Genomic DNA, 26,355 nt, shown 5'->3' with positions numbered 1-26,355 from the left:
GTATAGTGATTTCTAGCTCGTAGTGTGAAAAAAAGTATTTATTTGAATATCTCACGAAAAAAGTAAAATGAACTGAACTTTGAACTAGTTCAGAATTAAAATGATGAACTTTGAACGTGAACTGTTCACTTTGAGCATGTATGAACTGAACTTGAACTAGTTCAGAAAAGCTGTGAACTGGCACAACACTGAGTACCACTTAACTTAGCCTGCTATCTTACTAGAATGAAAGGTAGGCTACATCCCTTTAAAATTGCTAGATTATAAGAAAAGCAGAGAAACTTTGTCACTGAGTACAGACAAAGGAAAATCTTTTTCTGAAGCTGTTTGTAAATTCTAACCACGCATTCATGATTAAAGCACATCCTCCGAAAAAAATCATTGTTAATTGTAACGCTCATCAAAAGTTGTTTTACAGCTAAAAGTATTATCACAGCTGCTAAAATTGAACATAAGTTAAACAACTGGACAACTAAAAGTCATTGCAAAGGTTACTGTGAGGCAGACCTACAATCTAACTTTATCAGACTGTATTGTTTATTTTTTTAAAGAAAGCAGACAAAAATATGAGAACCTCAAATGTTTTATAGAGACATACTGTGCACTGACAGACGGCAATCACAGAAAAATCAAGCACTGCATCTTAGTCAGTGTGGTGAGCCTATTAAAAGAGCTTTACAAATAGCCTCTGATGGGGTTGAAGCTAACAGAAAAATACGTTTTGTGCTGATCAAGCTAAATAAAAACATTAACACATTTAACACATTCGCAAAGATATTCCCCTCCTTGAGATTTGTCAGAAGCTTCGACGGTGACACTCAAGCAACGTCTACAGCAGTCATATCACCTAACGCAAATATTTGGTAGCAATAAAAAGTGGGTTCTAAATAAAAACATTATGTAAATCTAATAATGACAGAGGTCCTCAAATGGAACAGGTGAAGTATATAATCTAAGAATGTAGGTTGATAATGATATGCATTTGCCACATAACCACTACCACTGCAGCGCTTTATCATAGAATTCCACATGTCCACCTTCCCTAAAGGACTAACCACAAGAGGTGGGGGAGTGAAAAGGTGGGTGCTAATTTAAACCCACCTCCACTCTTTTGGTAGACCTTTTTGTGCAATCGGGCATAAATTGTATAGGGAGGTGGGCATGTTTTTCAGTGGTAAAATCACAGCTATTTCAAGTGAGTCGCTCTTTGGTGTGTTGGCGAGGAGTTATGACTAAGCCATTATTTGTTTCCCGAGGAGCAGCAGGTTGCCCAATGTGTGAGATGAGAAAATGAGTGTACTTCGAGCTGGTGTCCTACCTGCTGGCACCAATATGTAATTTTATCTTTCCTTTCTCCCTTCTACGTGTGCGCACATACACACACACATACGTAAGAGGATGAAAGAATATATTGACACTTACATACCTCTGCAAGATTACATAGATATTTATATGATGGGCACAAGCAAAAACAAAGTAGATGTATGCATGGCTACACTGTATTTACGGGTCTGCAATCAAGTTACATAAAAATATTCATATGACACTGCGAGGTGCACAGTATGGTACACAATCATATGCTGTAAGATACACAAATAATACACTCCTGTGCTTATTGCCTGTCATTTTGTGCCTTTTGTTGTATTATGTGACTAAGAGCCCTGTATTGCAGACATGAAAGCATCTTCATCTCATGCTATCATCATGAAGGGCACACATAACACACTATACACTCTTTGATCTAAAGCGTTAGCTACCAAATGAAATGCATAGCTGGAGTAGCATTCTATTTTACAGCCTACCTTGCTGTAATCTGTTGTTCCTAATGTTCCTTCCTCCTAATATTCTCCGAAACTGTGTTGCTATTAATCAAAAAGTTCATCTGAACTGCTGACACTGTTGTCAAAACAGGTATTATAGTGTTGCAGCAGAAGAAATTTGTAGTGCCAGCTTGTTTAATTTCTATTCAAAATGACTCACTATTTTATCTGCTGTTTCTGTGTAGTTTTTATATTTCCATAAAAATAAGAAATCTGTGCAGCACATACTGCCCAAACAGAAAAAAAAAATCGCAGCATGAATATGAAGCAATCTAACAAAATAAAAAAAAAGAATCTGATAAAAATGAAATTTATGAGAAGGGACCCATCTATTTTTTATTTCCTATTGCTACCCCACATGCTGTCAGCAGCCAACTATTTCTGTCATTCAGGAGTCATTGGAGGACACGAAAATGAAAACTGGTGAGTGGGAGCTGCTGTATGTGGTGATCATCAGAACTACTAGCCAGTGATGCTAAACCACAGTGAGAGGACAAGCTCCCTCTCCCCTGAAACTGTATCCTCAATATCAAATTTAGTGTCATTTTAGGATCAGGGAAAAGGGAAAAAAAAACATTTGAATTTGTCAACATAAATGTGTCATATTCACTGATTCCATCCTCTCACATCTTCTGATTTATTGCCCCATGCTGCTGCAGCAACTTGAACAAGTGCTATTTTTAAATCGACTGGTGCCCTTCAATGTTTGAAAAGGTGCCCTGTCATCAGATTCATGTCAAACTTCACTTTACTTACCTCAAAGACTCTCATCCCATGCGAAATGGGGAGAGAGTTTGTAAAAGGATAAACACAAAGAACCAAAGACTGCAGCGACTTAAATACAAACAGTACAGTAAGAGCACACCGTGTGGCATGTATTGAGCCATTTGAATAACTAAATTCATAAACAGAGCTATATCCCCCCACACACATGTATCTACATTACTGTAGATCCCTCTCCCACTCACTCATTCAACACATCTTTCCCTCCTGGGTTACCAAGGTAGCAGCCACTGTTGCAGTCAGGAGGCTCCCACTCTCAGTTCCCAAGGCCCTGCTTCCACCAACACACACACACACACACACACACACACACACACACAGTCCCACGTAGAGGCTCAGGGACAAATGCACACGCATAAACCACCCCCTCATGGTGGCTCCCTGCGCCTTGGGGCCAGTGCACTGCAGCCTGCAGTGTGTGGGCTTGTTAGTTAGTGATGTCTCTGAGGAACAGGAGGCAAGCTGACAGAAGGAGAAACCCCCTTTGAGTTATGGTTAACCCTGTTATGTCAGGATTGTGAAACCCGCCGCGCTGAACCTGCTTGGACCCCTTGTAAGAGTGCAACCCCTCGGAGTGAAAACCCATCTCTTTCCTTTCCAATGCCCCCACCTGACTGTCTGGCTCTCTCCTCCGTGCTTTGCTAAACCGCATTCAAGAGTGGAAGGTTGGAGGGCGAGGAGCCAGCCCAGAGGCACACTCAGCCTCTGGATCTTAGGCCGGCACAGGGGACAGTCACAACCCCTGTGTTTTATGTAAAGGCCACTCAGAGTGAAATGAGAAGGGACAGAGGCTGTCTGACATGAGGGTCATGAGAGGACCGGTGCAGCCAAGCAAGCTCAGGATGGCCAGTTCTGGGACCTAAGCAACGAAGGAGAGGAAATCAAACGAGAGAAAATACTAACAGAAAGGGACAGAACATTCTCAGGACCTGGGACTCTTAAACTTTAATGTGTGTCTGCCTGCTTGTGTATGCACCTCTGAGCCTGGCAGCTCTCTTAATACCTGGCTTTGGAGATGTCAGATCCGCTACCTTCAGCCCATTTTAGGTTTAGATAAATGCAGCCTCTATGCGAACTCCACACCAAATCTCATACAGCAAGATTTCAGTAAGAATTTTAGAATTTACTGATTTATCATCACACAAAACAACAATGCATGTGGGTATTTTCGAAGTTGTAAATGTCTGTCATCATAAGACAAACTGAGCAATGATAGAAAGTTTTGTTCTCATCATTATAGTGACGATGTGTGGAAATGACTGTGCTTGCATTATGAAGTATGAAAAGAATCAGCTTTTCTTCCGAGCGTGCTGTCAATAAATATTTCATTAGTCTAAAAGAGATCTGAGTAGACTGTGCCTGAAGTGGTAAATATTGGATTTGCTTCTTGTTAGACTAGCAGACCTTGCGCAGGAGGAAGGCACCACTCCACTGTCCTTACAGATCAAGGCTATCCACGTCTTTTTTGGCGATTGATTGGACGGACTTGGTGTTCCATAACAGAAACTGAATGAAAAACTAATGGAAGGCTTCCGTGTGCATATTCAGCAAAACCAAGATCACCTAAATCTATAATACATTATATAGATAATTGTGTGTATCAGTCCTCAAGTAAAAACTTGCTTAACAGCATGATTTCATACAGTATTGAATCTATTATCTCTCAGAGGTGTTCCAGCTTGGACTACTACACATCTGACATCACAGTCCATCTATTTTTCATAGCCAACATCTGCTTGGCTTGCTACATTGTCACTACGATTTGCATCAGGCCCCCAGATTAAACCAACACATGGAGGATGACCACAGCGGTGTGCTCAAAAGACTTCAATCTGTGTGCTTTGGGATGATGTCCTTTTTTAGAAGTAAGAATTTATTTAGCTGCATAAGAAAAGCATTCCACATGATTAAAAGGTGAGCTTGAGGATTTAAAGGATCATTAGAGAACGTTGCTTCCCCTACAGTTGTGGGATGTTACATCGCTGCCATAAAAACAAACCTCCCTCTGAACCCTGTACATGCACAACTATACACAGGAATTTGTTGCCTTGCTTTAGAAGGTGACAAGACAATACCTACAGAAGCTAAAAAAAACTGTCAAGAGTAGGGCAAATTTTTATATAGTATTATATTTTTTACACTATATTATTATATTATTACTATATTATTTGATTATAAGTATTACCATAACATGTATTGCAAGATGGCAGAGAACATTTTGATAGGCTGTAAACTTCCAAGACTTTGTGAGGCAGATATGATAATGATAAGGTTATGACCTACATTTTAACCTCTGATGAATAGCATAACATGGATAGCCATGTTGCTGTTGTAATGTTGTGTATTTCCTGTTAATCATGACAGAGTGCAAAAGTAAATGGAGTACATAAACATGTTTCATTACTTTTATTATAGGAATCAAAAGCAGCTTCAATCTCCTCTGATTCGCAGCCTCCACAGAGCTGAGAAATGATGAGCAAATGTGACAGAAGAAGAGAGCTAATTAGTTATTATTTACTATTAGCAACAAAAAAAATAACTCTGCATCTGTCTGTCATCCTGTTTGTTTTTCTCTGAGCTCTTTCCAGCAGTAAAATCTAATCTCATGTTTGTTTTTTGTCCTGTGTCTTGCCTTCATGCTTTATCTCTTCTTCACTTCCTCTCATAGTGTTATCTTATGTCTAGTTGCTGCATCTGACACTTTTTGCCAGTTTTATTTTTTTTTCCACATAATTTTCGATTATAACAGTGTCTTTTTTTTTGTCTAATTGCTGGTTGCTGGATGAAATACCGCAAAGCAAAACGGTGTCAGGCAGCAAACCAAAGTTCTGAAGTGTATAGTCTCAGGCCCGGGAATGAGCATTACAAAGGTTTGTGTACTTCAAAATGAGTCAGTTACACAGTTTTAAGGTTAACTTTTCTAGTGTTGTTTTAATGCTGAGTGAGTTGGATGCTAAAGCCTTACAAATGCTATTACACAAGCAGCCAGAAAAGGGCTATCGACATTTTTTTTCAATAAACAAGTAAATATCTGATCCAGCTCAATATTGTAATGAGACTGAGGTTTTGGCTATTGTTTGAAACAACACAATATGGGAATGCAAAAAGGGGTTGCCTGTAAGATTCAACCCCTCCCAAATGCAATCAATTGTTGTTTCAGCATGAAAAGCTATTTTCTTCTCCATATCATTATGAAAACAAATGCATTCAATTCTCCAGCAAAAAATGCTGCTAATGCAGAATAATGATCCCGTGAAATGACTTACTGACAAGGATCAGTCAATTTCCATTTCTGTTTGCATGAGCATATATAGATGTTCGGGAGTGCTGATTCAGAATATTGCAAGGCCCACAGAACTTTCTCCTGGCTCTCAGAAAAGTCTTGTGTTATTTTACTGATTTCTAAATAAGACATTCAAACTGAGATCTCAGTTAACTTTTCCTTCCATTTGAAAAGCGACAAAAAAAACACACAAACACAAGGTGATGTAAGTGGTCATATTTATAGCTTAGGGAGTCTCATTGTGGTTGTGATGTAAGCTTTTTAACATTTAAAGTTAAGAGACGAGATTAGCAATCTACAACAGAATACATACTTACTTGAGACAAGAAAACAACACATAGGAAATCTGTTTTTCAATTCTACAGAAGAAGACATGAAATTCACAGGTGGAAGCCCAGGGCTCGTGTGTAGGTGTGAGTTGCAGTGATGTGCATGTAAGCTAGCTTTAAATAATGAATTAACCTGCATCTCTCTGGTGTGTTAAGAGAGCACCAGGCAGAAGTAGTGGTGCAAGCAGGCAAGAAGGTAGCGAGCAGGCAGGCATGTGGGGAGCAAGAAAGACACCCAGAGGTGGCTTTTCTACCAGCTGAAGTCAGCTAAGGTGACAGACGGAGCTGAAATGTCCACGCCTGCCCGCACTCGCCTGAGTCTCACGCCATCCTGTCGTCATAGGAGCTGACAGGAGCAAGTCCGCAGGAAGCGGCTAGGATGCCGAGGACCTGTCAGTCTCGCATACCTCTGAGAGGTTTAAGTGCTCACACACTGTCAGCACGTTAGTCAAGATGCAAACACTGGTGGGAAAGACAGACGCAAGCAAACAAATGCTTATGAATGTTTGCTTCAAGTGAATTTGTTTGCATTTGATGAAATACAGCCGATAGAGCATGAAACCAGACAGTGAAATCATTTGAGGAATATTTCAGTCTTGTAAAGATAAAAAATTGAAAATATTATCCAAGTGCATTTATGAATACATTTCTAAATTCATATATTCCTACTCTCATTTTTCTTACAGAGTAAGGAAAAAGATAATGATTATTAATCCCATCGGAGTGCATAAAATCTCACAGAATTCCAAAATTTTCAACAGAGCCAAAATAATCTTCTCTTCCATAAATCCTAAGTTACCCTTGATTAAAATCTCTACATGTAAGAAGATGATCTTCCTTCCAACAATTTGAAGATATTTACAAAAGACGAGGTAGAGCAGAGTTGTATTTATCAGCCTGAAAAAGTGAAGTCTCCTCTTTTTCCACCTTCCCTACAAACCTGGCTTAGTCAGCTAATGATTTAGATGACTGTTGGAGAGCATGAAGCCGCTTGGCATTACCTGCTGGAGGAAATCGGTGCTTTGTTAACCTGAAAGTTTGCACAGGAAAATTGCACCCATGGGAGAGCAAAAGAGGCACCGCAGGGGGAAAATGGAGGGAGACAGGATATATTTATAACTTTTTGCGCTGACGCTAAGTCATCAGACAGACCTTGTAGTGGAGAAAAGTATCCTAAATGGCTAGAAAGGCAGCATACAAAGATTTCTACAACTCCCAATCCCTTTTAGGGCATGAGCAGGTTTACAGCAATTCTGTTCATTTTTAAACTTTCTCCAAATATCTGTTGCTGCCTTGGTTCCTCTCTGCTGTTTGGCCAACTATACTTAAGGGGGAAATCAGGTGAAGAGAGGGCATGGTGATAGTGATGATGATAGCATGTGGTACACCAGTGTTATTTTTGTACACACCATCTACCATTATCCTGGTGTATCTGACTCTGGCTCCATTTTGTAGCCCATTACAGCAGAAGAGGAAGATGGTCCTAAAGAGGAATCATGGAGCTGCAGAAATATACTTCAAAGAGAAAGACCATGGAGGGAGGCAGCAAAGGCTGGGCCAGCGGCCATCTCTGGTTAACAGTCAAATGGTCATTTCTATGGGCTTTTTAGTTGCAGAGAGAATCAAATTCGATGAGCGTGCTTACATATGTATCCGTGTATGTGTGTGTTTACACTCTTCCCTGAGCCTGCCCGCCTGCTATCCCACACTGGCTTGGCGAACTCAACTGCCTGCCTGTCTGCCTGGTGCTCTTTAATGAGATTATCAGGAGAAGAGTGTCAGTAAGTAGGATCTAAAATGAAAGCCATTATGGAGCATTATCACAGAGCTGCACACCCCCCCCCGATCCATCTGCTGCATGGCCACCCACACAGCCACTACGCCCAGATTACAGCCGTGATTAGCACGGCAAAGTGCTGCTTAATTTAAACACCTCTGGAGAACATGTGGCACTTTGCTGCATAGCTGAGTCGCCACACTTGAACGCACACAGAGGGCAAAGACAGATCTCTCCAAGTAGACACTGCGTCCAGCAAATCCTCTCAAACATTTGGATAGGCTTTTCTAAAAGTCTGAACGGTTCGTGTAATATTAAATCCTTAACTGTGTGTCTGCAAATTCAGTGCGCAGCACATGACATGAATGGCGCTCTTCACCTACCCTTGATCTTACAGTGTGTGATCAGAGATGTAGACTGTTTGCTTTGAAATGCCTGGTTTTCTTAACAATTACTACTGTAGCTCCAGTTTTTTTGACAGTAAAAACAAATATGAAAAATGAGTACACAAAGTCAATGAAAACTTGAGAAATGTTCAAATATGTGCCTCGTTGAGAATTTACAATTGTGAAAAGAAAGCTTTTTCCGTTCTGACTCAGCCTCAGAAGAGATCACATTAGGATCAAGCCCATGAAACTGTCAGAATCAATGTTGTGCATGAAAGCATGAAAATGAGCCTGCTCGTGAGCGGCGTACACATTTTCTGTGAATTTTTAACTGAACCAGGTAGATTTTAAGTGACGAATGTGAAGCCCTCTTTCGTGGTATTCTTGTCCAAAATGAACATGCCATGTCCGTCAGGAAAAAATACCATGTTTATACAGCTAAAGCAACTGCAATCACTAGCTGCTATCACTGCATGCTGCCACCTGCCGACAGCCGCGCCTGTTACGGTGTTTGCTGCTCGGTCTGCACTTCGGTCTGCACGGTCGACACAGCACGCAGTGATACGAAGGGAGAGAAAATAGCGCCAAGCGATTGTGAGGTCTGACTTTTTCCTGCACAACGATTTTGTGATGCAAATGTATTACTCTTTTGAACACATATTGTTTTGAGAAGCAAAACGCTTTATTTTTTAAACCCCAGCCAACAAGCCGGACTACTTTCGTCAACGCCAAAACGAGGCTGGAACTCGGCTCACAGTACGCAGTGGGGGGTAAGAAAATGTTCATAAACGATATTGCTAGTATGGGATGTCATACAGCTTCATGTCAAAAGAGGCGAACTATCCCTTTAATAGAATTACAGAATGTGTATGTTCTGACGTGTAGAATTACGCAGCAACAGCAAAACAGCTTCCCACAGCAAATCACACAGAAACTGGCAAAAAGTGGCGTAATAGAACAGAAGGTGTCAGAAGACCGCTATTGAGGAGTGAAAAAATAGTGAGGCTTGCTAGCTGAATCTGAAGGATGTGATAGGTGACTTTAGAAAACAGAAAACTGGAGGGGAGCACCTGTAATGTTAGTTATTCCTTTGTTTTGGCCGTGGTGCAGACAGACACGTGCTCAACAACTCTGTCCTAACCTGTGTCGTGCGCTGTCACCAAGTACGATTTAATCTGAGGTGAGTTTTGTCACACCACCGCTGGTCTTTTCTATTCTTTTCGACATAATGTTGCTGCTTGTTTTCCGCAGTGGCTTTTTTTTTCACTTATTGTTCAAGATACCTTTAGTGTGATGTTAACTGTGAGACTACAGCATTTTTTTCACTGGGCCTGAATTGGCTTTTGCACATTGCTTTCGTCAATGTGCAAAGTGATAAAGTCGGTTAATCCAATCAATCAATTTTTTTCACCACTGTCTGATTTTGAGTATCTTGATGGTTGGCAATAAAATCAATCAATGCAGGGATGTGCTTGCATCTGCTCAGGTTGTGCTGCCCATGTTCCAACACTTCCAAGCACTCCATGACACTATGCACCATGCAACGAGGACAATTCAGAGGAGGTCCTAAAAAAAGTGAGAAATGAATGTACGCTTGTTCATTTCGGGACTGTGAACTGACTTAAGAATTTAAATGTTGAAAAATGAACATTAGCTAGTTCAGTTTTAATCTATGTGAACTGAAGTTTGAACGGGTTCTTATGAAATCTAAATGACACAAAATACAAAAGAAAATCTTCAGTACGCCTTATCACCTTCTGCTTTACATTTTCCTACACAGAAATGGTGTGAAATCGCCTGTGAATAGGTTGTAACAATTAATATTTCAGCGAATAATAACCTTCAAAATGAACTGAATTCATCTCAAATTAGATGGTGCATTAACGTGTATGATCGGCAAAGAAATACAAAGTACACCCCAGGGTAACACAAGCTGTGTTCAAATTGTCCATATTTTCACTCGCTCACTCTATAGTATTCATTACATGGAGGACTCAACACCCAAAACTGATGCATTTTTAACACTACTTTAATTAATCGGCTCCATATAATTAAGTGCATCGTGCATTCACAGTTACATTTCTAATAAACAAAATCTGGCAGGACACATTCACAGCAAATCTGAGGACAGGCAAGAGAAGATCGTCCTTTTAGGTTGAGAACATGTTGTAATTATGTAACTTCTCTCTCCACAACAATAACATAAAACTTTATGACCTCTCATTTATGGTTGCGATGTCTGAGGAGTATTGTTCGCCCAACATTTACAAAGGATCAGATATTCACATAAAGGGTCACATAAAAAGAGGGGAACCTTAGAACGCCTAACTCACTATATAGTGAATGAGTGGAAAAATTGGAACACAGCCACAGTCTCCGTATCATACCTGTGATTTTATCGCGAACCAGTTTGCAGGACTCAATCTCGCCGATGCTGCCGAACAGGCTGCGGAACTCCTCCTGGGTCATGTTCTGAGGCAGGTAGTTCACAATGAGGTTTGTCTTGCTGTCGTCATTTGTTGGGCCAGTCTGCATGGGCGAGGGGCAGCCACGGTTGTTGGTGGTCGGGCCGTTAGATGTGTTGCCTCCCCCGCTGGGGCCGTTTGTCACTGCAGCCTCCATGTTACTGATGATCTGGAGATGGACAAAGAGGAAGGAAGAAGTAGAGGCCAGGAGAGTCCCAGTGGACAGAGAGGGCAGGGAAGAAGACAGAGAGAGATGGCCTTCATTAGCCAAAGGTTCTCTAAAGCAACTATTTTTTTAATCACTTTTCTAAAAAACATTAGTTTTTAGGTCAGATCAACAGTGTCTATAAATATGGCCTTTAAAAGGTCATTTCCAAACACTGCAAAAACACATATTTTGAAGATTTGCTAATACATGCAAAAATGACCCATCCATCCATCCATCCATCCATTATCTTCCGCTGGTCCGGGGATCGGGTCGCGGGGGCAGCAGCTTGAGCAAAGAGACCCAGACGTCCCTGTCCCCGGTCACTTCCTCCAGCTCTTCTGGGGGGACCCCGAGGCGTTCCCAGGCCAGCCGAGAGACATAGTCTCTCCAACGTGTCCTGGGTCTTCCCCGGGGCCTCCTCCCAGTGGGACGGGCCCGGAACACCTCACCGGGGAGGCGTCCAGGAGGCATTCTCACCAGATGCCCGAGCCACCTCATCTGACTCCTCTCGATGCGGAGGAGCAGCGGTTCTACTCCGAGCCCCTCCCGGATGACCGAGCTTCTCACCCTATCTCTAAGGGAGAGCCCAGACACCCTGCGGAGGAAACTCATTTCGGCCGCTTGTATTCGCGATCTCGTTCTTTCGGTCACTACCCACAGCTCGTGACCATAGGTGAGGGTAGGAACATAGATTGACCGGTAAATCGAGAGCTTCGCCTTCTGGCTCAGCTCCTTCTTCACCACGACGGGCCGGTGCAGAGCCCGCATCACTGCAGACGCCGCACCGATCCGCCTGTCAATCTCCTGCTCCATTCGTCCCTCACTCGTGAACAAGACCCCGAGATACTTGAACTCCTCCACTTGGGGAAGGATCTCATTCCCGACCCGAAGAGAGCATTCCACCCTTTTCCGGCTGAAGACCATGGTCTCAGATTTGGAGGTGCTGATGGTCATCCCAGCCGCTTCACACTCGGCTGCGAACCGCTCCAGTGAGAGCTGAAGGTCACGGCCTGACGACGCCAACAGAACCAAATCGTCCGCAAAAAGCAGAGACCCGATTCTGAGGTCGCCAAACCGGACCCCCTCAACGCCCTGGCTGCGCCTAGAAATTCTGTCCATAAAAATTATGAACAGAATCGGTGACAAAGGGCAGCCCTGACGGAGTCCAACCCTCACAGGAAACATGTCCGACTTACTGCCGGCAATGCGGACCAAACTCTGACACCGGTCATACAGAGACCGAACAGCCCATATCAAGGAGTCCGGCACTCCATACTCCCGGAGCACCCCCCACAAGAGTCCCCGAGGGACACGGTCGAACGCCTTCTCCAAGTCCACAAAACACATGTAGACCGGTTGGGCGAACTCCCATGCACCCTCCAGGATCCTGCGGAGGGTATAGAGCTGGTCCACTGTTCCACGGCCAGGACGAAAACCACACTGCACCTCCTGAATCCGAGATTCGACTATCCGGCGGATCCTCCTCTCCAGTACCCCCGAAAAGACCTTACCAGGGAGGCTGAGGAGTGTGATCCCCCTATAGTTGGAACACACCCTCCGGTCCCCCTTTTTAAAGAGGGGGACCACCACCCCGATCTGCCAGTCCAGAGGCACTGCCCCCGATGTCCACGCGATGCTGCAGAGGCGTGTCAACCAAGACAGCCCCACAACATCCAGAGCCTTGAGGAACTCAGGACGGACCTCATCCACCCCCGGGGCCTTGCCACCGAGGAGTTTTTTGACCACCTCGGCAACCTCAGCCCCAGAAATGGGAGGTCCCACGTCCGAGCTCCCCAACTCTGCTTCTTCATCGGAAGGCGTGTCGGTAGGATTGAGGAGGCCCTCGAAGTACTCCCCCCACCGACTCACGACGTCCCTAGTTGAAGTCAGCAGAGCCCCGCCCTCACCATACACGGTGTTGACGATGCACCGCTTCCCCCCCCTGAGCCGCCGGATGGTGGACCAGAATCTCCTCGAGGCCGTCCGGAAATCGTTCTCCATGGCCTCCCCGAACTCCTCCCAAGCCCGAGTTTTTGCCTCAGCAACCGCCGAGGCTGCGTTCCGCTTGGCCTGTCGGTACCCATCAGCTGCTTCCAGAGTCCCACTGGCCAAAAAGGCCCGATAGGACTCCTTCTTCAGCTTGACGGCCTCCCTCACCACTGGGGTCCACCAGCGGGTTCGGGGATTGCCGCCACGACAGGCACCGACCACCTTGCGGCCACAGCTCCGGTCGGCCGCCTCAACAATGGAGGCACGGAACATGGCCCATTCGGGCTCAATGTCCCCCACCTCCCCCGGGACATGGTTGAAGCTCTGCCGGAGGTGGGAGTTGAAATGACCATCAGATGTATTTAGTTTTTCACAAATATATTTTAAAACAAATTTGTACAAGAAAAGATGAGTGCAGTCACATGTAAAATGGATTTTTAGGCATAATTATTCTTCAGATATAATATTTTTCTGTGGAAAAAAAAAAACACATCCCTGCTGCGAGAGACTAGTGGTGTCTGCTCTAGCAGAAACAACAACTTTTATGTAGTTTGCAAAGTTGTGCTAACACTTCAAATTCCCCCACAACATTATATAATCCTCCATTTCCTCTTTTTGAACAATTACTTGGTGGAATATTCTATAACACTGAAGATCATTATCTCGTAGACAGCTAATTTTTAACTTTCAAACCAGTGGTCTCACATTCATTTTAAGCATCCTTTGAGATTATGCAGAAATCATAGCTGAGACGATGACAGTTTACAGCCCAATTGTTTTGGGCACCAAAGCGATCCCAAACCATATTATTTTAGCTGTGCTTCACCTTTTGGGTAAGAATCTCCTATTGAGGTTGCATTAAACTGTCTAGAACACATTATTCCAAATGGGAGGTATTTCTTACTGTCTAATGTTGGTTTTGGAAACCAAAGGCTTCTTCCTGGCATGCCTATCATGCAGGTCAAACACAAGTAATTTCTATCCGATTATGGACTAATGCACTCTGATGCTAATGGAAACTTTGGGGCTGTTCAAAACTTTTTCTCTTGCTTGAATCTGCTGTCCGAGACTGGCTGCTCTTTAAGATCTATGCCTCTTGAAGGTGATTAATTTCAAAACATTTTTTTTCTAAAGGCTTTGTAGAGTTTCATTGATATTGGCATGGCGACGCCTCACTTTGGGAGAACACCAGGTCCTAGAAACCAGAAGTTTAACTCAAAAAGGTTCCATCACATACAACCATAGGCAGAAGTAATCATGAGCAAGTAATCTGGAGCTGATCTGATTAGAATTTTATGGATTTATGGTGTGTTTTTTTTCTTCTTTGTTTATGTTTAACCTAAATAAATTAAATTCCTTAAAAGGTCAATGCTACCAGTCATTAGTTTTAAACTATTGCCTTCATAATTAGGTTGTGTCTCCAAGAGGAACAAATGTTTTCTTGGTCATTCGTGGAACAAAAAGGCCAAAAATGTACACAGTATGTATTAGACAAGCATTTTAACACACCACATTTTTTTTGTCATGCCATGAACTGTAATCATGGAACTGCCTTTAAATCCTGCCATTGCAATTTATAGGGTTAATTACTTTATCATGGTTATAAAGGTATTTAATAAATATAATTCCTGTAATATCTCAAAAGTACAGAGAGTAGTCCTTAGAGATTACTTTTAATAGGAGAGCTTAAGCTTGTGAGCAGTCATGATCCAACTGAACTGTTAAATTAAACTAAACACAAAGTGAACACAGTGTACACAATACATTCAACATTTCTAAACATTTAGAAGTACAACAGACACAGAGAGGATGAACAGCTCAGTATTCATGGCGACGGTAAAGCCTCTCTCAATAGTATCATGATAGCTGCTGAGGTTTGTGGGAGGACACAGCAACACGGGCAGCCCTTTAGCTACCAACTGACTGCTGATGCTGCTGCTGTGACAGTGGGAAGTTTGCCTTTTTATGTTTGCTTTTAAAGAGCATCTCGGGAACAAAGTGTTCAAAGAGTAACCATGAGCTGGGTGTACAAAACAGTGGAAAAAGAGGTGAAAAGGAACGAGAGACGGAGGAAGTCGACTGCGTTTTGCTTCTCTACCACAGCACACTGCTATTTATGTTGTGCAAATGCTGATTCTGAGTGAAAAGTATTCTATCGATAAATCAATATGTAAAGGGAGCTCATTTAGACATTTGCATAGCAAATATTTATTTGATGAAATGAGAGACTTGTTTAGTGCAAGTGTGTGAATGTATGCGTTGTTCGGGGTTGGTGGATCAGCGTTTTGCCAGGGGAGTCGAAACAACTAATCTCCATCCCCATATGATGGGAGGGTGATGAACCAGAAACAGTGTGAAAACCCTGTTAACCAGGATGATATTACATTCTGTGGTCCCTGTATTGGCTGAACTGTTTTACTTTTAGTAGCAGTGGTGACGGTGATGCATGAAGAGTCATGAAAAATGAATCTAGAAGAAAAAATTGTCAGTCCATGTGAGCAGTTCCTTTAATATTGAGCACGTAAATGACCTAACAAGATGACACCCAAAGTAAGATCCAAACATTCTTTAATCCGATTTAATCAGATTGGTAAATCTTTCATTTTGTCGCTCAGATCTCTCCTTTCTCCTGTTCAACCATTCAGCTTTCAGTCTATTTTTAACTATTCTTAAGTACATGCAGACAGGCTGCACTTGGAAGCGGGGCTGGTTTTTAGCAAAGTAGAAACGACACACGAGTCCTATTTCACTCTATTTCTGGATTATCAAAAGAACATGCCGGTGTTCTAATAATATAGCTCAAAGCTGAATTTAAAAATTTCCCAGTTAGTCCGGAAATAGTTGAACAAATTTAGACTTTTACAATGTGTGTATTTCGTGACTTTAATCCCCCTGCTTTTATCTATCCATATGTGATGATAATTGGAACAATAGAGAGCTTTGTTGCTACCAAATCAACCACTAATATGCAAAATCACTGGTGATATTTGATAAATGTGCACATAACATACCGGTAGTCTGATACGATATAAATATTAAGATATGTTCTGACCCTGGCAGGTAAAGTGACATAAAAATGGATTCAAAATATTTATTTCTTTATGTTTTGTTATTAACAAGCCAACCTAAAAAAAAAGGCCAACAATATATTTTCACAGGATCGCAAAAACTGCAATTAAACAGCTTGTGGAATTCATTTAAGTGTGTCAAACTGCGATTATCTTCTTCCCCTAATAACAATATGAGCAGTGTTAAACGATAGCATACCTGGAGTTAAAATACCCATCTTTCCCCTGATTTTACCTTCAAATTTAGGCTGTAATTCTAACAGTCTTGTTTTCCTCCACTTAGGAGTTTTGGCGTAGCACCGAAAAAATGTGAGTCTTGAATCTGTTTCCACCTTCTCATCTTAAACACACGCATGCAAGCGCACACATCCATTCATTCGCAGTCTGTGGCATCTGCACTGAGTAGACGAGCGCACACTCAAAGGCTTGCGCATACAGAGAGAGAACAATGGCTCAAGCCCAAAGCAGAAAACAAACAGACAGGGAGATGTCTAAAAGCTCTCAAGATGAGAGCTGCATGCAAATTGTTCTTTTGACAGTATCCTTCCCTGCTCACTCACCACTTCACCACAACAGAGATACCGAGACAGACTGAGAAAGGCAAGGGGAGAGCGAATGGGGAGGATAGAATAGCATCTACTGTAGCCATAACAGAGCTGATTGGAGAGGGCCTTATTAAATCTGTTTACATTCCCTGCTGAGCTCCATTCTGTCAGAGAGACTTTCAACTCCATGGGATGTATTCTGAGGAGTTTTTACACCAAAATGGCTGCCTCTAATTAACACGGACCTGCCGAGTCTCAGTTGCCAATTATATTCCTCTCCTTGTCCCTGCCCACCAGCATTCGTGCTGCTCAGCGGTCCACTTCATGTTGGTTTGTGAACACTCTGGCTGTCCCTTCTCTCCTACTGTGTAGCCTGGCGCTGAGGACAGAACTCACTGCATGTCCTGCTGACTGGAGACAACACATAGCCCATTTTTGGCTCTTAGTATTGAGAGTTATAATTCAACTTTTGAAGAGCCAGCACAGGCTTGTGGTCAAAAGTAAAACATGTTTAAAGTTTGCAGTTGCTTGAACCCTATAAAATAAATGTGGGAGGATGTTAAATAAAAATTTTAAAATCATTCTACTAGCATCTACAGAACCATAAAACTGATTTGTGTAAAACAGTGAGGCTGCAGTTATAGTTAAGTTAAAGTTTTAAAGGAAAGTGCATGGGAGAGACCTATCAATTAAAAGATTTAATGGGTACTTGAGTGCTCGATATCGAAGATAAAGAGTAATTAAAAGCAGGGAAGCAGTGAGCAGCTTGGGGAAGTTTTTGGAGTGTCTTTACAGAAGTAGAGGTGCAATAAAGATGCCCACAGTTGGAGCTCTGCAATAGATTTGTGTCGGATGAACTCTGAAAACTAAAGCATAAACATGTATATGGAAATAGAAACAAATCCTAGACAGATGACTGCAGACTTTTTATTGAATGCCATATGTACACGTCGGCTACTGAAGATGCTTTTCACTCATGTCTGCACAGCCTCCGCACCCACTCCTCCCGCTGCCCTCCGTCTAGGGCCCCATCCATCAGTCTCTTCTTCAATTCCAACTGTCTCATCAGCAGCATCACCAACCAGTACGTTTTTATGTAAACACAGGACAATATCAGATCATATTACTTCATGGTTGTGTAAAATGGCTGGGCCATCCATTTGGCAGCAGTATTCTCCTTACCATCTTTGGCTGTGTCAGCAATCCCTTCTCTGCCCAGCCCTGGAGCTGTGGGAGCTCTGCCTGACGCCACTGTGTCTCTGTCGACCCCTATGGAGCGGAGCACAGGGAGGGAGGGACGTACAGCCCGCCGTCAACATCATACACTCACTTTGCAAGGTTAGGGTTGTGGTGGGATTTGGGGAGTGGAGAGAATGAGGGTGTTGGGGAAAATGGCAGCTCACTAGAAAAACACAGTTACACCTTTGCAGTCACCACCAGTCAAAATAAAACAAAGACAGGTGGCTCTGGAGTTCTGTTTTTCTCTGACAGAACTGGTTAAGATGGGTAGTTGTTCCATGGGAAATAATATTTTTTTTTAAGCTGTGGAAGTTATAAGGGGGCATATGAAGATATCACTTTAATTTTAGCACCTCCTTACTTAAAAGAAAATGACAACTGTACGTTGGTTGAAGCTGGCAGATTGGTGTGGTGACTGCAATGACTTTGGCAAGGTTTATAATGAGGGTTTCCCTCATGCTCTCTGTGGGTAAACAAGCCTCTGGTTGAAGAGACAGAAATGCCACAAATGAGCAGGAAGTCTGTTCGCTGGCTCTCTAGAGCAGGGGGCTTAAATGCCTGCAGCTATCTACGGATGCTACAGCAGCCAATTTAGCAGGAGGGGAGGAAGAGAGGAGGTATGACCTCTGCCTTCATTTACTCCTTCAGAGAGATGAGGAGCGGGAGTGAGAGATCAGTTGGGAGGTGGAATAAAAGGCAAGGGCTGAATAATGGGGAAGACACTTTCAATTGTTCAAAGAAAAGGAGAGGCAGAGGTGGGAGAGAAGAAACAGAGTCTGTACATGTTCTGTTGTCAATGTGTCTTGTAAAGTAAGGCAGGAATGCATAATGGAGGTCTAAATGAGAGTGAACTGTCAGCTTGAAAGAGAAAAAGAAGATACTGAGAAGCAGAGAGGTCAAAGTAGAAAGAAAGACGAGCCATACAGTTTCTTTCTGTTGACAAGTAATGGCACATATTAAGATATATTCGAGAAGATCATATAGAAAAATCCGTTCAGCCACCTTTTGTTTTAGTATGGTGAGAATCGAAGCATCACTGCTGAATAGTGTTAAGCACTATGATTTCAATTAAACTTTTAATATTTTCTTGCCTTTACCAATGCCAAAGCCAGTAAGATGTCTGTAAAACAATTTGGACGAGATATGGGCAGTGCCATGGACAGCTAAAATGACCAGAATAGTCTGAATTTAGACCACTAATAACATTCATCTAAATTAAGGGAGATACCATAGTAGTATGCATGGTCTGAATATTAAAAGATTTGTCCCATCCATTAAATGTAAAGTTGAAAAGCTCCCCTGAAAAAAGGAAATGTTAGGCAGAGGTGAAACATCAAAAATCATTTTTCACCCATTCTGCAAAGCCGTCACTTTGCATATTTATGTCAGTATGGAAGAGGATGGATGGCGTGCCGCAGCAAGCAGACAGTTCAGTGTTTTTGTAGCATGTGCAAATGTGGTGATAAAAATGTAAGAAGCAGCAAGCAGATGTATGTTATGTCTCATTGTCAACATCTAACGCGGTGAAAGGGAGCAAAATGGCAGCAAAATGAAGCTTACATTTCTTAGAAGTGACTTTTAGTCTGCATATTATTTTGGAAACACAGTTCGTTGCTCAGTGTGCAGTGCTCAACCATTTGATAAAACAAACACAGAATCAGGTGCCACACACACACACACACACACACACACACACACACACACACACACACACACACAGTTTAATCTTTTTTTTTCATATCCTCGCTGTCCTTGCGTTTATCACATGAACACACACATGTGCGTCTTTTGATAAAATCTCAAATAACACTGGAATAAGGGTGCAGTGCAATTACATTCACCAACCATTGAGATGAAAAACCGCTCATGGATACATTTTCAATTATTCAGGGAATACATCTCAGTCAGCTCTCGGATGCTGGGAAAAGTTATTATATAATCAATACACTCTATAACACCATTAATATTTGATGCCACAAAAGTGCTTCCTGTCTCCTTGGGCTCCCGGCCAGTGGTATCTGGGCACTGCAGTCAAAACAGGACGAGCATTAAACGCCTTACAGTGAGGAAGGGGAGTATGCATTTGCTTTCCTCTAATGTTGGAAGGTACAAAAGACACGGACATAAGATTGACTACATCTGCATGAATGGTTATCTCGTTTTTTTTCCTTTCTAGGCAGCCATGCTTCACATCACCGGCAGCAGAATTTTACAGAAAATGTATATGATTAAGAGATTTTGACTTCCTTTCCAGCATTTTTATCTGTGTCTTTTATCTTCTGCTTTTAGCCAATAAAACTACGACTTTATTATTGCTGGTCTGCTGCAAGCTTCCATCCCCCTTCTCTTACAGGGCTTAGACAATCAATTTACCCTGACTTGGCCAGGATACATGGAGAGCTGTAGAGACTGCGGAGTAGACAGTGTGCTGCAGAATCACTCCACTGATAGACACACTGCCTGGCAGCTACAAAATGGAGCCAGCACGCAATCATCTGACTTGTCGGACTTTGCCTCACCATCTTGTTTTACTTATTTGTGGTTTCCTTCTGCTTGTCTTATTTTTTAAAAACATGATCTGAGTTTTTAAAAGGATGGCTGAGATAAGTTGATCTCAGAGAAAACACTACTTGATCCTGCATTTATCGTTACCTGCCGAGATATTGATAATCAATGTGCCCCCCCTTCTCGCTACCAGAAAGCAGCTCAAACTCTCCTTCAGTCCAACAAAGTGAACTTGAATTGGAGTTCCTATCAAACCGACTGAGACACACAGAGATTAATACAACTTTACTATCTCAGCCTCTCGGCCAGTCAAGTTCCATGTAATGCTCTCTGCGCTATTGATTTTTATTTTTCTCTCTCCTCTCCCTTTCTTCCTGGTCGTCTCCCTCTCACCATCGCTCCACCTCACGAGCCTCTTCCGAGCTCTGAGATGTCCTGCAGGTCAGACGGATGCTGGGCCGGATCAATCAGGAAAAGTAATCTGGGACGCCTCATGCACGCAGACACATCACAGATCCTCACCGACACACACACACACACACACACACACACACACACACACACACACACACACGCACACACACACACACACACACACACACACACACACACACACACACATACACACACACACACCCTTCCTCTGATGCACTCTGGCCTGCCTGCCTCCAGTCTCATCGATCTGCATCTACTTTACCAAATGGATTCTTCTCTTCTTCTATCCTCCTCCACCTCTTTTCTCTCTGTGTGACTCAGAATAATAAATGTTCCAGACCGTGCGAGACGTGTATGTAAGCAATTTTTCATTTAACTTTGGCTTGACTTTTTTCTCCCCCCTCTCTTCTTTCTGTTTTGTGATGTTTCAGTCTTTCAGTGAGATCGATGCAGCTTTCCCACACATCCTTCGCAGCTTCTGGGTAATCAGCGCTTGTGTGAGGTTAAGAGGTCACGGGATGACAGGATGAGGCTAATTTCAGAGGGGTTTGCCAAATAGGATCTTTAAATTTAACTGAAAATTGTATAACTGCTTGTTAATAGTATTATTTTCAGTTGTAAGATGTTTGATATTCAATTTGACCTTTTTTCTTAAAGGGAAAGAGTCTGATCCAGACCAAAAAAAAGCATTTAAATGTTCAAAATGGATGAAAATGATACATGTTATGTAACTTACTCTCCTCTGTTATGATTTATTCAGCCCAATTGTTTTGGTGTAAAAACTTTTCACAAAACTTTTTTTCTATGCTGCTTTGTGTGCAGTCAAAAGACTAAAACATCCTCCAAGTACAACGACCTGCAGTGCTCTATGCGTACAGTAAAGAGTCACATTCTCTCTGTCACACACACAAATACACACACCACAGTCGCCTTTGCTCAGCCAAACTGTAGGCGGAACTGGAGCCATTTGTCCACTGGCTGAATCCCAACTCTGCACCAACGCATGCAGAAAATTGGTGAGCATCTTGACTCTAGAGATGACACTTCAATTTGTGCAGCTCCAGTGACCGGTGCTCTGCAGTTCTTCCCTAGTGGGGGTGTGAGATCAGCTGGACACCTGCCTAGCTGTTTGGCTGAAGGCTGGAGCACAGGGGACTGGGCCTTGGAATTGAAGGCCTGGCCTTGCCTGTCAGCCTAAGTCCCTGTCCCTTTGCCCCAGCCCTGGCCTCTTCGGTCCTCATCACAGTTCCTCTGGTTTCACTCCAGTGCCAGTAACAGTCCCTGTCTCTCTGCCCCTGACCCCTATTTCTCAATCCAACTGTCAGCTGCAAGGCAACACGCTGCCATCTCTTTCCTCCAACGACATCAAATCCCCATCAACAGCTTGCCAGCCTTTGTTTCACTTCTAGCCACTGCAGCTCGCACCTCGACTTCCAGCTCAGTCAAATCAGAAAGATGTCTCTGCTGTGCTTCGCTGTCTGTCCTGCTATAATCCTTGGGTGTGACGGATGGGAGCGATCAGTCGAGGCACTTTGATAGGACATTTTGGTGGATTAAAGAGACTAAATCATTGTCTCATTTGCTGCATTTTCATTCTTAATCACATGTAAATGTGGTTCAGGTTTTTAGCAGAGCTTATATCTCTGCAGCATATGAGGATTTCTTCAGAAAATAATAATCTTGTTTCTGTCGATATGAAGACTACTATTATGACAATTATGACAACAGATTTGAAAAAAAGGTATACAGCCAATATCACGTGTCACTTTAGATTAAACAAAGGACTCATGTTGTCTTCCGTTTTCACAATACAAAAGGCCGATGATTCAGATTTAGGTTTACCTAAATTAACAAACTATAAGGGATACAGCGTGATGACACAGAATTGCACCACTGTGGGTTGCATTTCAGGTTATGGCTTGCACTTTTTGTCCGGTGCTCATTTCTGTGTTGAGCTGAAGTTGCTTTTAGCTGGGCTGTGACAGAAGCTAGAAGATGAAAAAAAAAAAAAAAAAAAAACACAGCTCGGCTTGGAGAACAAGGCAAGCTGATCCAACTGAGTCAGCACCATGTGTCGTGAGCGAGGACACCGCTTCCAGGAGTAGGGTAAATGTGGCTGCACACCTGTGCAGGCAACCAGCCAAAATAGTGAAGCTCCCGCCTATCTTTAGCAAAATACACTAAGAGACACTTGTGCATACACTACATAGACAAACATATGCAACCATGCACAAATGAGTTCAAGTCCACAACTCAATTGCGTACTTATTACTGTGCACACCTGAATGTGTTGGGTCAGAAATGGGCAATTCAGCAGTGTTATGCTATTACGAATACCTTTAAATAATGCCCATGAAGTTATGCACGTTGGCTAGCTGGCTAAAGAAAGCTTCCCCACAGCAGGAGAAGCAAAATAAGAAACTTGAAGAATCCTCTGACTGAATTCAATTTTCAGTATAATTCACAGCAGGATCTCGAATTAAAATAGTTTTAAGGCTGGAAGTGGTAATATTGGCTTTGTTGAACAGGTGTTTTAAAAAGATATAAACAGCCTGCAGATATATACTATACGAACAAAACCTACTGCACAGCACCACAGAAAAAACAAGAGAGAGGTAGGAACACTTGTCTGACTGCTAAACAGAGGCAGAGCTCTACCTAATCTAATCACTGTTTTCCCCATCGGCTGCATCTTGGACACAGCCTGCTTGTTTTGTGTGTGCATGCGTGTCTGCCTTGTAGCAAAGGCAAAGAGCTAAATCACATAGACACCAAGTGACCATTGTACTGGAGAATTCATTTCACAGCCTTGGGTACTGTGTGAGTGTATGTCAGTGTGTGTCTACGCATGTGTCTGTTTAATCTGGTTATTGATTTGCCTCTGAACCGGAGCTCATATAATCAAATAGCTGCAAGGAAAAAGGACAGCCGTCCGTCATCTGTCTTAATGACTTAACAGTTTGATGAAGGCAATGGATAACTCAAATCTACATGTAGCTGTGGGGGAGCCAAATACATTGCTGATCAAGCAACAAGTTTGAACTTTTTATCCATCATCTAGCAAAAAACTTTTGCAATTGTCTTCTGCTAAATTGATTAAACATCAAATTATTCACTCTGTACCATCAGGGCATCTTGCCTTTCCTGGCCCTTGGTATAGATATAATCCTGGTATCATATTATTATCTATCTATCATTAATCCCTGTTTATACATTTTTCATTTTTGAAATGATTCCTCTCTTTAATATATGCTGGGATTCTAACAGCTTACTGTTTCAGGCACATTCAAAATGCTATAAAGTTGTATTGTAGTTGTCATTACCTAGTCAATTTGGAGTTTGACTTTCATATATCTGATTGCACCACTCTCATATCAAGTTAGACAGAGATTAGATTTTCACCAAAAGATGGCTTCTATAGCAGCGAGAGGGGAGCGAGACACAAAAGCCCACAGTACATTGTATACCAGCACAGCTAACAGCCGAGGCCTGCGGCACACCAGCTAAACCATTAAGTGTAGTGTGCATTCAAATGAGCAGATAAGGTACTGCTTACCCCCCCCCCCCCACCCCCCCACACACACACACACTGTTGTATAGTGCAGAGTAATTGAAAATGCCCACAGGAGGCTATCTCTTTTCATATACTGTGGCGTATGCCATGGAGACAACATAGAAAAGGTGGTGGTGGTTGATTGCTAAGAAAAATTCTGCAATGTTCTTTGAGTCTGACAGCATGTGCAGGAGAGCATTGCATCTATCAGATATCACAACTCTCTCCACTGTTCCCCTTTTCTCATTCCCGTTCTTTGTCTCTCTACCCCAATATCATTTTGACAGGTGCTGATCATGCCTGCTTTTCAACTCATATCAAGGTTGAAAAGCACTGCATATCACTTTTCCTGCATTTCCATCTGGTTTTATCGTGTAGGAAGGAAAGCATTCTTCACTCTTGAATGGGAATATGCATTGACTGTGATAATCCATATCCCTTTCAGGGTAAACATAACTATTTTCAAAAATATCTGTTGTCTGATAACTACAACTGGGACTTAGCAGAGGAACTATCTCTGGTCTCATGTGTATAAAAATAAAAAAAAACAAGCCAAACATTTGACTGACAAACGAAAATAGTCACGTACTGAATTACCTTTCCTCTCTGTGTGCGTTTTCTGTATCTACCAGGAGACACAGTAGAGTTTACTTTTGAATTGCATCTGCTCAAGCTTTAAAATCTTTATACAAGGTGATGACCTCTATTTTATTTCAGCTATTGACCACAAATGACGAGCAAACCAACCTTCCATTTCCCCACGACAGCCACCCCATCCCTTCTCTCTTAGCAAATCATGAAACAGTCACAAAATTGAATCTACATCTTTTTATGTGGACGGGGGAAACGTCTGCAGACTGTTTTTTTTTTACAGTCTGCAGACGTTTGAAGTAATTTATTTCACATTAAATTTGTGTTGGTGTAAAACTAACAGCTTCAGATAGGGTGAGAACCTACATGTCCATGGTGGAAATCTTATGACTTCTCATCTAAAGTCCAGAGAATTACATGTGAAGTTTAATTCATGTCAAAGAACATTAATAAATAGCTTAACTATTGGTACACTTTCATGATGTGCCATGAAATTGTTGCCTATTGCTGGGTCAGTCACTTTTGCCTGTGTTGAAATAATGGTCGATCAAGGATGTACTGATTCAGACCTTAATTTCTGAGGCAAAGCTCATTATCTTTAACCAGGCATGTCAGATGATTTGTTTCATTGAACCATCTGGAAAGTCCTCCAAAAAAAGGTTTGAAAGGGCCTTTTCAAAGAACACTTGGTACGTGACAGGATGAAGCATCTGACTATCAAAGACACAAATGAACTTAAACAAACTGTTAAAAGCCTGAACCTGTAAATGAATAGGAGAGAAATCTGCGTAGCTACCTACATAGAACACTGATTACGCCAAACTTAAAACTTTTGTGCTGCAGACACAAACCGCTACATAAACTCCGATGTGTCAGTCGAATGATTGTGCCAAACTAGGAGCCTAGCAAATTGGATTCTCTTTTAAATCTGCAGGGGAATCCATCCAGCTCTTACTAAAAAAAATGACTACGGCTGACAAAAAGTCAGTTCAACTATATTTCATCAGGAGGCTTGGCTTGCATATCTTCAGAGAGATGATGGATGCATGTAACTACAATCCCTGCAGTTTAGTCATTAATCAGTTACTGTTTTGTACCTCCATTTTTCCAACATGGCCGTTACATAAACCGTGCATGCGAGTTCATTCACTGAGGCTGTAGTTTTCTTAAGAAAAATACAACTTTCACCACATGTTCTCTGAAACGTCCTATCAGTCAATCAACAGATATGTAAAATGGCTGATGCTGAAGGTTGGTTGGAGTTGGATGGATACCTGCATCACAGTTTTAGTCTTAATTGGTGCACACCTACTGCTTAATGACGCTCTGTTCAGTTTGAAAGCCCAAATGTGTCTATTACCAACCACAATGGTGCCATT

The 26,355-nt window shown here is 42.3% G+C and overlaps 1 protein-coding gene across 7 annotated transcripts in view; it reads right to left on the bottom strand.

Annotated features, from left to right (window-relative positions):
- elavl4 (ELAV like neuron-specific RNA binding protein 4) overlaps positions 1 to 26,355 on the bottom strand; it is an 84,282-nt gene that overhangs the window by 34,263 nt on the left and 23,664 nt on the right. For 6 of the 7 annotated variants that reach the window (XM_075485320.1, XM_075485314.1, XM_075485315.1 and 3 more), the window contains 2 exons: positions 17,836 to 17,922; positions 10,766 to 11,012 (listed from right to left, as the gene is read on the bottom strand). In XM_075485320.1, the coding sequence (XP_075341435.1) occupies positions 10,766 to 11,012; positions 17,836 to 17,838 (250 nt within the window). In that variant the 5' untranslated portion in view covers positions 17,839 to 17,922. The remainder of the gene's footprint in view (positions 1 to 10,765; positions 11,013 to 17,835; positions 17,923 to 26,355) is intronic. The other variant, XM_075485319.1, reaches the window with a different exon arrangement.

This window comes from Odontesthes bonariensis, chromosome 15, assembly GCF_027942865.1.
Source record: "Odontesthes bonariensis isolate fOdoBon6 chromosome 15, fOdoBon6.hap1, whole genome shotgun sequence".
Taxonomy (NCBI): Eukaryota; Metazoa; Chordata; class Actinopteri; order Atheriniformes; family Atherinopsidae; genus Odontesthes; species Odontesthes bonariensis.
Note: the sequence above shows the minus strand (reverse complement) of the source record. Positions and strands in the feature narration are given on the sequence as shown.